Source organism: Alosa pseudoharengus, unplaced genomic scaffold (assembly GCF_046254945.1).
Source record: "Alosa pseudoharengus isolate Yale_2024_CS ecotype anadromous, Long Island Sound unplaced genomic scaffold, YU_APseudo_1.1 YU_APseudo_1.1_scf_19, whole genome shotgun sequence".
Taxonomy (NCBI): domain Eukaryota; kingdom Metazoa; phylum Chordata; class Actinopteri; order Clupeiformes; family Clupeidae; genus Alosa; species Alosa pseudoharengus.
In genome coordinates this window covers 35,134,655-35,148,940 of record NW_027468657.1, presented here as the reverse complement: position 1 = coordinate 35,148,940, position 14,286 = coordinate 35,134,655, and the positions used below count along the sequence as shown (strand labels likewise).

At 38.1% G+C, this 14,286-nt stretch overlaps 1 protein-coding gene across 5 annotated transcripts; it reads left to right on the top strand.

The window, feature by feature from the left end:
• Positions 1–629: 629 nt before the first annotated feature.
• Positions 630–13,173, top strand: ctbp1 (C-terminal binding protein 1). Of its 5 annotated transcripts, XM_076292605.1 has the most exons (10): positions 746–955; positions 2,438–2,484; positions 4,901–5,055; positions 6,416–6,560; positions 6,968–7,174; positions 7,597–7,811; positions 8,082–8,212; positions 8,438–8,565; positions 9,633–9,747; positions 11,714–13,173. In XM_076292605.1, the coding sequence occupies exons 2-10, from the start codon at positions 2,475–2,477 to the stop codon at positions 11,931–11,933; spliced, it is 1,326 nt and encodes a 441-aa protein (XP_076148720.1). In that variant the 5' UTR covers positions 746–955; positions 2,438–2,474; the 3' UTR covers positions 11,934–13,173. The 5 variants fall into 5 exon arrangements, with proteins under 5 accessions (XP_076148722.1, XP_076148720.1, XP_076148719.1 ...); XM_076292607.1 differs by lacking the exons at positions 746–955; positions 2,438–2,484 and adding an exon at positions 630–739; XM_076292604.1 differs by lacking the exon at positions 2,438–2,484 and having other exon boundaries at positions 8,444–8,565.
• The last annotated feature ends 1,113 nt before the right edge of the window (positions 13,174–14,286 follow it).

The window sequence follows — 14,286 nt, the reverse complement described above, 5'->3', positions numbered from 1 at the left end:
TTTTATTTATTATTTATTTGATTTTGTTTTATTTGTAGGCCTCACAGGTCTGTGACACGGGTCACTTTTCCTGCCCAGGCCACCAAAGTTACATGCAATATAAGGCATTCCGGACCTGTGTTGGCAATGACTTTGACAATGAAATCAATTTGCGGTTTGTCAAGAGCAAAAATATAATTAGTGTGCCTGCCATAGAATTCCACCAATGCCACATTACTGTATGAATTAAACTATCAACTGTGATTGGGTCATTTTGACAGGTCAGTGAATGTGTAACAAATGATTTGCCCTATCAAAATAATTCCAAAGATGTGAGATACAAAATTGTGTGCTACATGTGTGCGTTTTAATTTTAAACAGATTTTTAAAATGGTCTATCATGTTTTTGGGTGTAACATCTAAACTATTAGGATGAACATTTGTTTGTAATATAAATGGAAGAAACTATGTGAAAAGGAGCATTTCAGATATTATTTCTGTTTCTTTTGTTCCCTCCCCTCTTTCCATGATTCCCCAGGAAACAAAAGATCAATTTTGTGTGGGGTGGCATAAGCTCCACCTCATTCCCCTTCTCTTTTCCTTGCAACCATCTACATCCCTCCCTCCCCCTTTCTTTCTCTCTCACACGCACACACTCTCTTTCTCACTCTCACTCCCAGTGACACTTGCATTCTGTGTGTGTATGCGTGTTTGTCAGGCTGAAGGAGTCGAAATAGAACGTGAGGGAGAGAGAACGAGAGTAAGTGGGAGGGAGAGTGGACAACAGGAAAAAGAGAGAGGGAGGGGGCATGTGTGTACGATTGTTACTCAAGGGCAGGGGGAAAGAATAAGAAAATTGAAGTAGCCGCCATATGCTGTGGATTTTTCTGAATGCTGAAGTGACACACTCTTTTCCTGTTGGGTGTAGAAAAAAAGATGGGAAGCTCGCATTTGCTGAACAAAGGCTTGCCTTTAGGTAAACACTAACCGTTGCCTTTTCGAGTACTTCCACGCATGCAACTAATCTAAGATCTACATTCTCCTATATTTGTCTGTGGTATATGTGTGTGGGGTGCGTATTGTACAGTACTCTGTCTACCCCTCCCCCTTCTTCCTTTCCTTCCTCCCCTCCCCCATCTTTTCTGTCTCTCTCCATTATCTTTCATCTTAACCATTTGCCCACAGAAAATACTCAGAAAATTGTGCTTTCTGAGTATTTCTTATTCATGTGTTGTGTGTATTATCATGGAGAATAGGTACAGCAACAGTGTAGTGTTCAGATTTGATTCAGCTGCATGACCTGAAGGACAGAAATGCACATTATCTCTCAAAAAATGTTACGACTAGAAAGGTTTCAGCAGGTAGTAGAACTGGATTTCTTGTGCATTGTGCTCTGGGAATATTGTTTGCTGTTTCAGCCTTCATTGCTCTCCAATTTCTTCTCTCTGAGGAAATGAACAAATGAGTAAAGAAATACTAGTCACCGAGAAACCAGGGTTTGTGTTTTACAGCTTGTATGCTTTTGTGTCTCACTTTTATTACCTTTATAGCAGCTGTATTGGGCTCTTGTTGTTCATGGGCAACATCTGTGTCAGTTTGAATGATTAACTGAGGTTTTCGGAGGTCTTTGGGCACCATGTGAGATCGACTATGTTGTATTATATTCATATAAGCAGGCTAATTCAAACATACCTTCAGGGTATGCAAATATAAATAGAGTGAAATCCAATATCTCACAAAAATTCCACTGACACAATCACTATGTGATTCAGTATTGTGTGTCAACAAACCTAGCCTATATGTCATTGAGATATGGTGTTTGATTTTTTTAAATTATTATTTGTAAGCACTTAGATGAGAAAATGTGAGAAGAGGAGGGGTGTGTCAAAATCCTGGGGAGAGTGATCCTGGGGAAACATGAGAAAGATGGTCACACCAGATTTGTGCACTTGGATATAATTATAAAATATATGGCTGCATTCTAGGTGTACCTTAGCAGTCTGCTATTGCTTTGTTTTATGCTGGTGACCAGGCTTGCTTTTTTCCTCACGTAAGTCAATGAAACAAAAACGGGGGGAAAAATATTAGTCAGGCAGAGCAAATCCCAAGTCTCCTTTTCCAACCCACACCCCTGAGCAGGTCAACCATATTGGTGATGGAGCAAGTAAATGGTCTATTTGTCCAATAAGGAAAATAACCTAGCCTTTAAAAGATTGTTGTCAAGGTGATGTATATTATCTAGCTTAGCGGGCCACTGTTTAGATGATTGTGCCTTTTTTTTACAAAACATGAGTGTTTAGGTTGGCATTTGTCTAGTTGGCCTCTGGACCCTTTCAGGTATCCCTAAAAGGGTTATCATTGTATCCGAGTCTGTGTTCTTCCCTACAATTTCAGAACTCTCAACACTGTGGTTTTGCAAGTACAGTGCAGTACTTTAAATTGGATTCAACCATTTCAGGCATTAACAGAGCAGATACTCCAAACCTCCCTGTCATATGTCATCAGGTATACTCAAACGTAGCTCTTCTTCTAATGCTTGTTTTATTGCTCCCATTGAGCATTGATTGTACAGTGGGTACAGATGAGATATTATTCTGTTTGAGTCAGTGAATATTTTTATTGATTTTGGCGAATTTTTCCTGTGGCACATGTAAACTCGAATTTTAATGTATCTGAAAGGGTTGTCAAATAATAATATGATAAATAATAATAGCCTGCCATAATCAATTTTATGATGTTATGTATACCCTCATCTACCCATCTGGCAAAATGTTTTGGCAAAATCATCAAACCCCAAAACCCCAATGGTTGAATGAAGGATTGCCTATTATGGAATACAACACTGACAATGGCTTAGCTTTAAATGTTTCACTTGGTTTCATGTACAAATGGGGTTGTGAATAATAGATAGATATGATAAAACTAGATATGGACTCTTGACCCTCTTGAGTTTTGTAAGAGACAAAATAAACAGCACCAATAGAATAGGAAGCAATAGAGGAGGATCACTGGAGCAACACAGATGTTTACTTATTTCTAAGTTTTAATGCATAGATGCACAGCAAGGGACTACTAAAAAGTGATCACCTATGCATTAAAACTAAGAAATAAGTAAACCTCTGTGTTGCTCCGGCGATCCTCCCTACTAATACGAGACTGTCCCTTCCCATAGACGCACCAGATGTCCGCAGAAGCGCAAAGGAATTACCCTTTCAGAATAGGAAGCAGATTTGGTCTTATTGGCAACTTTTAAAAAAACAAACAAACATGTGTTTCTGTTGAGATTGAGCATGAAGATGTGGTGACTTGAAGCACATGTCCTTTTTCAAGTTGCAGTAGTAGGTGATTTCATAAGCTAGCATTTTTGTCATTAAATTAAATCCTAATGTGGCTTTATCTTTTTTTTGCAAATACCAAATAGGCTATTACTCAAATGCAGCCTGTAAAGTTTATATGAATATCCCACTGTGGTTTATACTTTGATCTGAATTGTCAGATTCTTCAGCTGTAGCCCAACTTAAGTTTTGTGACATTTATGAGAACAAAGGTAACAGTAACCATAATTAAAGTAAATAATAATGTGGCTTAGGAGAAAACTTTATATATGTTGTATAAGGTGCTGTGCTATAAGAGGTGCTGCCACCATACCCTCTCAGCAGAGCTTCAATCATGGTCTACACATGACACTGTCATGACACATGAAACCTAATCCTAACCTCTAACCCTAATCCTAACCCTTACTTGTTATGACAAAAACCGAATGTCACTTAATCAATCAATGTTTATGACACGTTCATGACAGTGTCATGTCACTCTTATGTCAACACTGTCAAGTAAAGTGTAACCCATATTTTTAATACATCTAATATTTTTTGACAATATTAAGTAATGTTCACATGGCTTTCTAATATCCCTACATTTATAATGACATTTTATAATGACATTAAGGCCCAACTAGTAATGCAAGGTGCTAGTTTTGAGTTGTCTTGAGTGCGCTATTATGCTCTTGTTGACACTCCTCTATTTACTTGCATTATATGTAATACAGTGCCACATGTGGTACAACATGGTACTACAAGAGAGCGGACCCAGTGCTAGCTGGTTAGCATCTTAACTTTAGTGGATATCTGGGCAACACAGAGAACAGGCAGTTTAACACTGCGTCATAACCATTGTTTCTCCACAATCTGTTTCTACTTGTAGGTAATTTTTGAGTGTTAAACTAAACAAAAACTACTGGTACACACAGCTCCTTCCCAGTGTATACACTGATGATACGCTTAGTCCTTGGGATGAGATCATCTGCTATTAAAAGTACACTATGCTAGATTTTCACCTTTACGAAGCCAATTTGATGGTAAACGAACTTGTAATAGGCAAATCGTTCACCTAGCATATACCGAGAAAACCAGCCATGCAACTTCAAGAACGGCGGCCCGACAAATCTTCGTGAAACATTACCTTGTCAGTAGATCTAGCTCTTTGGAGATAGTTTTTTGCCTGTTGTTAATCCTTCACCTCCACAACAAAAACATTTTCATTGTGTGGGGATAAGTCACGAGAAGTTTGCTATTTACAACAGCAGAGTAAAATATAAATATATTGCAACTCTGGGGGCTCTACAGTCGCCAAAAATAGCTAAACCTGCATAGTATACATTTAAGACATGTAACAGTTCATGTTTAATATACAGTAGCCTAGTTAAAGTTGCTGTACAATAATTAAAACCCAATTGGCTGTATGTATCTCACCCATTATTTCTATGTTTTAGTAGCCGACATAAAAGGAGTAATAATTATGTGTCGCCTGAATGAGAATATTAATTTAAGTACCTTAAGTGAAAAAGGAAAGATGCTAGATATATTGTAGACTAGATATATTGTAGACTGTCAATAACACAATACCTTCTCTCTCTGTATAGGTATTAGACCCCCTATAATGAATGGACCAATGCACCCACGGCCACTAGTGGCCCTGCTAGATGGGCGGGACTGCACCATTGAGATGCCCATCTTGAAGGATGTAGCCACAGTGGCCTTTTGTGATGCTCAGTCTACCCAGGAGATCCATGAAAAGGTGAAATATAGACTATATCATTTGTTTTAAATATCTTGAGTATAGCATTTTACAACAGCTTTGTCATTTTTTTTGTTACATTTTTTAATGTTGTAACATCTGAGTATTAATGTGCTCTGACAAACTGTGATGTAATGTGATCCTGATATTTGGGATTTCTCCATAAGATCGGCATAGGAACATTTGTGATTTGGGTGTGGGGGACCTACAGTAGGACCCGATATGCGACTTATCTTGAAATATCTTCTATGGTATGAGCAAGATTGTTTTCCAAACTACACATGTATGGTTTCAGTTACATCACCACATTTTGTCAACTCTTTCAGACATTTATTAAAATGGAAAATTCAGCCATAACAAGGCAGGTTGTCCCTGAAGGACCCCTTGCCATGTTTTGCCTCTGCAGTATAGGCTATCGCTGTGTCAGACAGGCTATGAAAGATTCTAAATATTTTAAATCTTTAAAAGGACATTAAACCTCAAATCCCATTGTCACCTCTTTCACATACAAATCCCACAACTTGAAATGAACAAAGGCCCAATGTTACGTAACACATGGGGATCGCACTTTTGGTATGCCCCCAAAATTCACATACACCAGCCCACGCAGGTCAGCTACAGGAAGTCCCGCCTTGTTACTGTTGCTACTTGCTAGGTTAGTGTTACTGTTGCTACTTGCTAGGTTAGATAAGTAATAATGGCTAATTGACAACCTGTAGACTTAGTAAGCATTAACAGGCCTACTCATAATTCTTATTCCTAATCAAATAGACCTAATCAAATAGCTTATACATCAGTGCTGAACATATTGATACTGAAGTTTGAGGCAGCACCCAATTCGTTACAACCTCACTTATGTGTGGCCTAGGTTGGAAGGATTTTACATTTGTTATAGATTATATGGGTTTTTCATTTTTCCAGTTATACTGTTAGGGCTGAGCATCCAAAGTGGTATGGTTATGCTAATGATTATGACAGAATAGAAAAAACATTTAATTCCAATCTCTGAGGGACTGTTTTTTCTTCAGTATCTGATTCCACCTCAAATTCCTGGCTCAAACATATGCAGCTCAATGTGTAAGGGCTCCATGGGTCTGTCCCTCCAGTAAACAGGCAATGGAACATAGGCTAATGTGTAGGCCTACACTTTCGAGTTGAATATTCAGGTAAAAGCTGGAGCCTATTTTTGAAGCACCAAAATTGTATGCCTTCTATGTTAACATCAAAGAACAAGCTCCAACCTATGAGAATGTTAATACTTAATTAAAGCCATGCTCCTAAATTGTGGATTCCAAAAATACAATTAAAAAGGTAATGTATAATGTCTGCAAATGCCTATGTATGTCTTCCTCTTTTTCAGGTACTCAATGAGGCTGTGGGTGCCTTAATGTATCATACCATCACACTCATGAGAGAGGACCTTGAGAAATTCAAAGGACTTCGAATTATTGTCCGCATAGGAAGTGGCTTTGACAACATTGATATCAAGTCTGCAGGAGACCTAGGTAAATGAGCCTTGTCACACACATTTCTTTAATTATTACAATAGGACAAGGTTCAGGATTATCCACGGTGAATATGCTGAATATTTTAATTACTTGTATTTGAGATCTTGCACTTGTAATCTTCAGAAACTCTGAATTAAGTTTTGGACACAGTAGATATGCATACTCATATTTCTCAAGTTACATATCTCTGCTATGGACAGTTGCTGATTCAGGATTAGATGACTGCAAGATTGTACCACATGTCCTATAATGCAATTTCCTCTCTCATAAGGGTCAGGTGAATCCAGTATTACTTTTACTCTTAATGTAGAATATCATCAGTATTAATGTGATGATTTGTAATTAATTGAATGTCAGTCATAACTGAAATCATCAGTCAACAATATATATTTTTTCTCACACAGGTATTGCCGTGTGTAACATGCCAGCTGCATCTGTCGAGGAGACGGCTGACTCCACCCTCTGTCACATCCTGAACCTATACAGACGAACCACATGGTTGCATCAGACTCTGCGGGAGGGCTCTCGGGTCCAAAGCGTAGAGCAAATCCGGGAAGTGGCATCAGGAGCTGCGCGGATCCGAGGAGAGACACTAGGAATTATTGGTCTTGGTCAGTACAAAAAGAGGATAAAGTGTCATTTTAGATTCAAGTGAGATTTGAGACCATAAAATGACCCAAATTTCATATGTTAACATTACTTATGTATAAGACAGAATGTCTGATGGTGATTTCTGTTTATGATTATGTTTTTCAACTTAACCCATAAACTGACAGACTGAATCTAGTAGCAAGAAGGCAGCTAAACTGAAATACTCTTAGTGAGGAGGCTGTGCAGTATTACAATGTGAGATGAAACCTAATATGTGACAATCACTCCTTGCCTCAAGTCTTATTGTGCTCTGTAAAAGAGGAACTTGTGTAGTTGGATGTATTGGAAGCAACGCTGTTAAGCTGTTTGTAACATACTAATCCAAATTCATGATTTCACTTATTCAATTCAATTCCTGATTTTCTATTAACCTTTTCTTCAGGTCGCGTTGGTCAGGCAGTTGCACTGAGAGCCAAGGCCTTTGGATTCAATGTGATTTTCTATGACCCATACCTTTTAGATGGGATAGAAAGAGCCTTGGGCTTACAAAGAGTAAACACCCTCCAAGATCTTCTTTTCCATAGTGACTGTGTCACACTCCACTGCAGCCTGAATGAGCACAACCATCATCTCATCAATGACTTCACCATCAAGCAGGTATTGAAAGTGGTGTCAAACTGAAGAATATCAAATTACTTTCATATCTATCTCTAGCTTCAGGATATGCAATGAAAACTCTGCCCCATCAGAGCTTTTTTTGCAGCTAATGCCTTGTCATACAATAACAACAACAACAACAATAATTGTTATTATTAATATTACAACAGTTGTACATTTGTAGTCTGCGTGAATAGTCAGCTTTATCTAGTTTATGTAACATTGTTCACTTATCTGCATGCACAATCACATCTGTTATCCATGGTTTAGATGCGTCAGGGTGCATTCCTGGTGAACACGGCAAGGGGGGGATTAGTGGATGAGAAGGCCTTGGCACAAGCCCTAAAGGAGGGGAGGATACGTGGAGCAGCCCTAGATGTCCACGAGACGGAGCCCTTCAGGTGAGTGTGTATGCATATATATATGTACTGTATATGACATGACTGCATTGCTTTTGAATCTCAAACTGTAATGTAAAGGCATTTTTTCTTGTGTCCCAATGTGTATTGTGTAATTATTGAATTAGTTTTTTTTCAGCTTGGTTTATTATTACTTACTATATTTTTTCCCATCTTAGACCAAAAGTATTTATAAACCACTATATTCAGTAAGCATCACTTTCTCAGCTTCAGTCAAGGTCCACTGAAGGATGCCCCAAATCTGATCTGCACACCACATGCAGCCTGGTACAGCGAGCAGGCATCCATAGAGATGAGAGAAGAGGCAGCTAGGGAGATCCGCAGAGCCATTACAGGTAACCACCGCCTTAAAAAACAAAACAAAGATTCTTTAGAACAGAGGAACCATCTCTGCTCACTGTACAGACAGTTTTTGGGGTGTGATGACATTTCGTTTCCTCTCCCTTCCCCAGCCACTGAGTCAGTCATACTTGTTATCATACCTGTTGACTTCAGTTTCAGTTTAAAACAGAAAGTGAAAAATAGCTTATGTTGTGGTGATACACATGTGCAAAACCCTCCCACTTATAGCGATGGTGATACATACTCATTCATTCATTCATTCAACCATTATTTATTCTCAGAGGTTCACATGGACAAACCCTCCCACTACTATAGCCTACCTAAAATGGATAAATATTTAAACAAAGTGATACACTGACCAACCAAAGACTAGAGTAGGGGTTTCATGACAGATTAATTCAATACAGATATTTACTAGCTGATAGGTTTTGTAGTCCATTAGTGTGTTTTCCACACCAAAACACACACACACACACAAAAGGAACAACATCGAAGGACGTAATTCATACATGAACTCCCATCTGTGTGTGGACACACCCATGTGTAACAGAGGCGAACTGAGCTAACGTGCTAGTTGCCCGTGTAAATCCTCACACCCCTAACCTTAAGAACGCTTCTAACTGCTGAGTTGGAAGCCTGGGCTTTTAGCTCAGTGGTTAGAGCGTTCGACTCTTACACTGTTGCATATTACAGGTACATGCAGCTATTAGCCAATTCCTGAATCCATTCTATTGAATTAATATATTAATAAATAAATAAAAATCAGTCCAAAAAATTTGTGACACGTTCAATCACACTGTGGCTATATTGTTTCATCTATTGTTTAGATGATGCCTAGCTCAATGGGAGCATTGGCCATTAGCTGCAGCTACTCCAGTTTGGTAGCACCGATTTTGGTTGTCCCCCCCCCCCCCCCCCCCATTAATAGTGCTCGGCAACATCTAGCAATCAAGATCCTTGTAAAAATCGGCCGGATTTCTCCTTTAAAGGGTAGTAACATGTTCCTTAATTTTAATGAAAGAACATTTCTGGAAAATAACACATATGTTTTGTCTTGTAGGTCGCATTCCGGACAGCCTGAAGAACTGTGTTAACAAAGAATTTCTAAACCAAACTACACATTGGGCAAGCATTGATCCTTCTACAATTCATCCAGAACTGAATGGAGCATACAGGTAATACTCTCAAATAACCACAGGCATATTGGTTTGTTACACTTATAGATATGTAAGATCTTGTCCATTAAAGACACTCTAAGCGATGTTGGGTAACGTCACTTCTGTTGACGTTCAAACAAACCAGAGAGCTAGCTCGCTACTCCCTCCCCCTCCCTCCCGTGCGATGGAAACTCTCCTAAACGCGCATCTCGTCGGTGATTTGCTGGAACAGTTTGATATGTTTTTATGGTCCAGGTTGGGCCAAGTTGTTTTTGTTGCCGTTTTTGGAGCCTGGGCTGTTCACAGAGACCATTCTTTTTACAGTGTATTCAGGGTACAGGCAGCTAGCGGATGGTGACGTGATGTTTGCAGTATGTGACAAAAATTTGTTTAGCTTAGAAACCGTGTAACATCACTTAGAGCACCTTTAATAGTCTTGTTAAAAAAAATTGTGAACCCCTTATTAGCCCAAATTCCTGAAAATCTGCATAAATACAACCTAAAATCTCCAAAAGACTGTCGGAGCAGTCCTGAGTTCAGGAGGCAGGGAATTCCAGAGAGTGGGGGCATAGTGACTAAAGGCACCATGTGCTGAATTTTAGTTAATTCTGGGTATCGCAAGGAGCTCTTTACCTGAGGATCAATGAGCATGCCAGAAATGTAGGAGGGAGCTACACCCATCAATGATTTAAAAATAATTAGAAGTATTTTAAAATCAATTATTCACTGTACTGGGAGTCAATGGAGTGATTTTTAATACTGGAGTGATGTGATGAGATATTTGTGTTCTGGTTAGTACTCATTTTGGATAAGATGGAGTTTGTTTAGGTTCTATTTTGTCAGTCTAGCAAAAAGTGTGTTACAATAGTCTAATCGACTAGATATAAAAGCATGAACCAGCTTTTCAGAGTCTGTTTTTAACTGTGAGTTAAAAAGCATCTAACCTTAGATATATTTCTAAGATGATAAAACGCAGTCTTGGCAATATTAGATACATGTGCTTCTGAAAGTTCATCAGCATCTAAGATCACACCTACATACCCGACATTCTCACACGGTTTTATAGACAGGGGAGTTAGCAATGAGTGAAACTGATGTCTCAAGACCTTAGGACCTACTAAAAGAATCTCTGTTTTATTATCATTAAGTTTTAAGAAGTTTTGGGCCATCCAAGTATTACTATCAGAAATGCATTGGATGAGGTCATTCACTGGACTAGGATTATTGGAAGAAACAGAGATATATAATTGTGTGTCATTGGCATATGAATGATAAGAAATATTGTACTGCTGAATAATAGGCCCAAGTGGGAGCATGTACAGTCTGAAAAGCAGAGGACCAAGAATTGAAAGTATGTGAACCTCTCCTTCTAATGAAGTGACTGGGATTTATCGGATGCTTTAATCCAGAGACTCCAACTGCTTAATTTGTATTGGGTAAACACAATAGTTTCAATCAAATATTTCCAGGTTGCATAAACTTTATAATAGTTGGGAATAATTTTAGCCCATTTTTCATTAATTTAGTAGCCTGGCTACTCCCACCTAGAATCTTCTTTCAGTGAGATACTAGTCAGCCACAAGACACTACCCTTTCCCCGGGGCACAAAGGGTGACGGGCCAATCAGCGACCAGAGGGGGTGCTATAGTTTGGAAAACAGCTGTGGTAAACAGTAGTAGCCACGCCTGCAAACATGAAAACTGCAGTTGGTGGAATGTGTAGATTTATGTGTAGTGAAGGTAGGCCTAGATACATCGTTTCCTGATTGCTGATGTGGTTTATTATCAGTTTAGAAAGGTTAGGTCATCAATAATTGGGATAGATACCATTTGAGAAATAATCAAGTCTTACTAGTCACATATGTGTTCAGTTCCATGCATCATCATGCAAATATTTTTAGTAAAAAAAAAGGATATGCATGATCTGTTGGCATATTGTATATTCACTTAAAATACAGACGTCATGTAACCCTTTTCTCTGAAAGCTTTGCTCCTCAAAGCTATATTGTCAATCTTAGGTATCCGCCTGGTGTAGGAAGCCTTGCCTCTGGAGGGCTGCCTCCCCCCATTGAGGGAATTGTTCCGAGCACTGTGCCCATCACACACAGCTTGCCAACAATGACGCATCCACCACATGCCCCATCGCCCGGAAATACAGGCAAATCTGAGCCTGACAGAGAACAGCACCCCAATGAGCAGCTGTAGCTTCTCTGCTAAAGCTGCTTGTTTGACTGTCTTAAAGAAGAGGACAAAGTCATGAACTTGAACAACTGGCAACATTTACCATGGAATTACCTTGGTCTAATTGTGACTTGTTTTGTTTCATCACCTAAAAATAAGAATTGTACGGATTCAGAGTGAAAAAAAAATAGTCTCTGTAAAAGAACCCTACTTTGTAGTTTGTCTGAGTACAGTGGGCATTTTTTATCTGTTGTGTCGCTTGGATTCTTGTTCATCAAAATTACATAACATGAATGTACCCTGGTTTACATACAGTTGAAACATTTCTTAAATTATTCCAACTATTAGTTCTAGTAACGTTGAAAAAATGCTATCTTTTAAGGCCCAGCCACACTGACAACGATAACTATGATGGTAACTGCAACTGTAACTACATCAGCGTCCACATTGTCCAATGAAGGAGAAAGCCTAAAAAATATCCTTCATATTTCAATGATTAATTTGATGTATTCTGATGAGCTGTCATTAAGACACTTGATCTGAGTGATGCCCAACAATATCATTCATCATGTTGCTCTTGTTGTAGTGTGGGGTGTGAACATTGACATTTTTATGAACTGGAGCTGTATTTAAAACTATTGTTTTTACATTCATAGGTTATGTTATGTTTTTATTATAGGTGTAATTGACAGTGTGGATGGGTCTTTATACTGTATGTTTTAACGTTCCCCAGCAAGCCCCAAATGAGGCAGTTTTTGCACATCTTCTCAGGAAAAAATAATTCCCTGGCCCCCAAGCCATTTAGAGTGTTGTGATTTGTTAGTATTGACTCAAAAATATTCATAATGTGACTTTATTCACTTAAAGGAGCATGTATTCTTTTCTGTGTGAAATGATTACATCATTGATAAAAAAAAATGTATTGTGCAAAGCCAACTTCATGCTTGCCTGTCCATGTGTGAATTTATTGTTACATGTTAAATAAATAGCATTTTGCTGCAAAGAATAGTGGCAGCAGACTATATTGCCTACATTGATATCTTCCTGGTAACGTGGTAGGCTAGCAATACATGTCTATCTATCTGTCTATCTATCTATCAATCTATCTGTATATACATATACAGACATACAAACACATTCAGATACACACAAACACATACAAATATAAAATATTATTTTTTGTTAAACAAACTCCAAAAAGAGGTGTTTGTGACCGTATGCATTTGTATGAATTATTTTAGAAAATAAATAAAACATCAGTAAACATGTTTTGTGTGTAATTATGAACTTTCAAATGAATTGATTTAGTGAGTAGAACATTAACTGATTTCTGATCTTTGTTTTGTAAAATTTTAGTGAAAAAAGGGAAAGGAGCATATGCAAACGTTTGGACATCCCCAAGAGATTTGAGCTTATAGTTTCCACACTTCATATTTACATGGAAGATAAATTGACCAACATGATGGGGAGATCCCAAGTATTAGACACATGGAGTAATATTAAGTTAAAGCAACTTTTACAGTGTGTGGGGTCTTATACAGCTACTTGTATACCCATCATTTTGCTGATGAGGACAGTTATATTGTGACCATCCACTCCCCAAAAAGTATTACAAATATACAAATAATACTCTGCTGTAAAACAAAAATTTGTGGGTATCTGTATAGTTTCAAGGCCTTAGGTGATTCAATATGGCAGAAAGTGGCCTGTAAACATGACACCAGAATTAAAATATCAAGCACATTTTCAACAATTAAAAAACAAAATGGGAGACAGAAGAATGTTTCCACATAGAACAGTCTGGTGTATACATAACACAGTATAAATATAATGCAAAAATGTATCTAGGCTACTTTCAAGTTATCAAAATAAACTAGAAAATGCAATTCGGAGGAATTACCAGTGCATGAAAATGCAAAAAATATATTAACATAAAATGCAACAACAAACTTTTATTTGAAAACAGTTGTGGGCAGAGGAAACAGTTGGCGGGAGTCATAGTTAATGATAACTGACAGTTGGAATGGCTGAACAGTTAAATAGTTTAGTAGTTTAAATGGTTAAATTATTTAATAGTGAATTATTGTAGTGAGGATTTTTATTTTGAAACAGTTGTGGGCAGAGGACACAGTTGAACAAGATCAGACAGTGTAGATAGTTTAAAAGTTGAATGTAGATAGTGTAATGGATGTTGATAGACAGAAAGTTTAATGGATGTTGATAGTAAGATTGTTTAATAGATGTTGATAGATGGTTTAATGGGTGGATGAGTGAATGGTTTGAAGAAGATGGATGGATACAGGTGTATGGAATGTGCCTTATACCCTTGTAGAATGGAGAGACACAGAGAGAGTTGGCCTAGTTGAGCAGAAAGCAG

Bases quoted from the DNA above. Each gene is read 5' to 3' on its own strand.
- ctbp1 (XM_076292603.1), top strand. From the start codon at position 916: ATGGGAAGCTCGCATTTGCTGAACAAAGGCTTGCCTTTAG. The intron at 5,056-6,415 runs GTGAAATATAGA...CCTCTTTTTCAG, and splicing joins CCCAGGAGATCCATGAAAAG to GTACTCAATGAGGCTGTGGG. The intron at 7,812-8,081 runs GTATTGAAAGTG...TCCATGGTTTAG, and splicing joins ATGACTTCACCATCAAGCAG to ATGCGTCAGGGTGCATTCCT.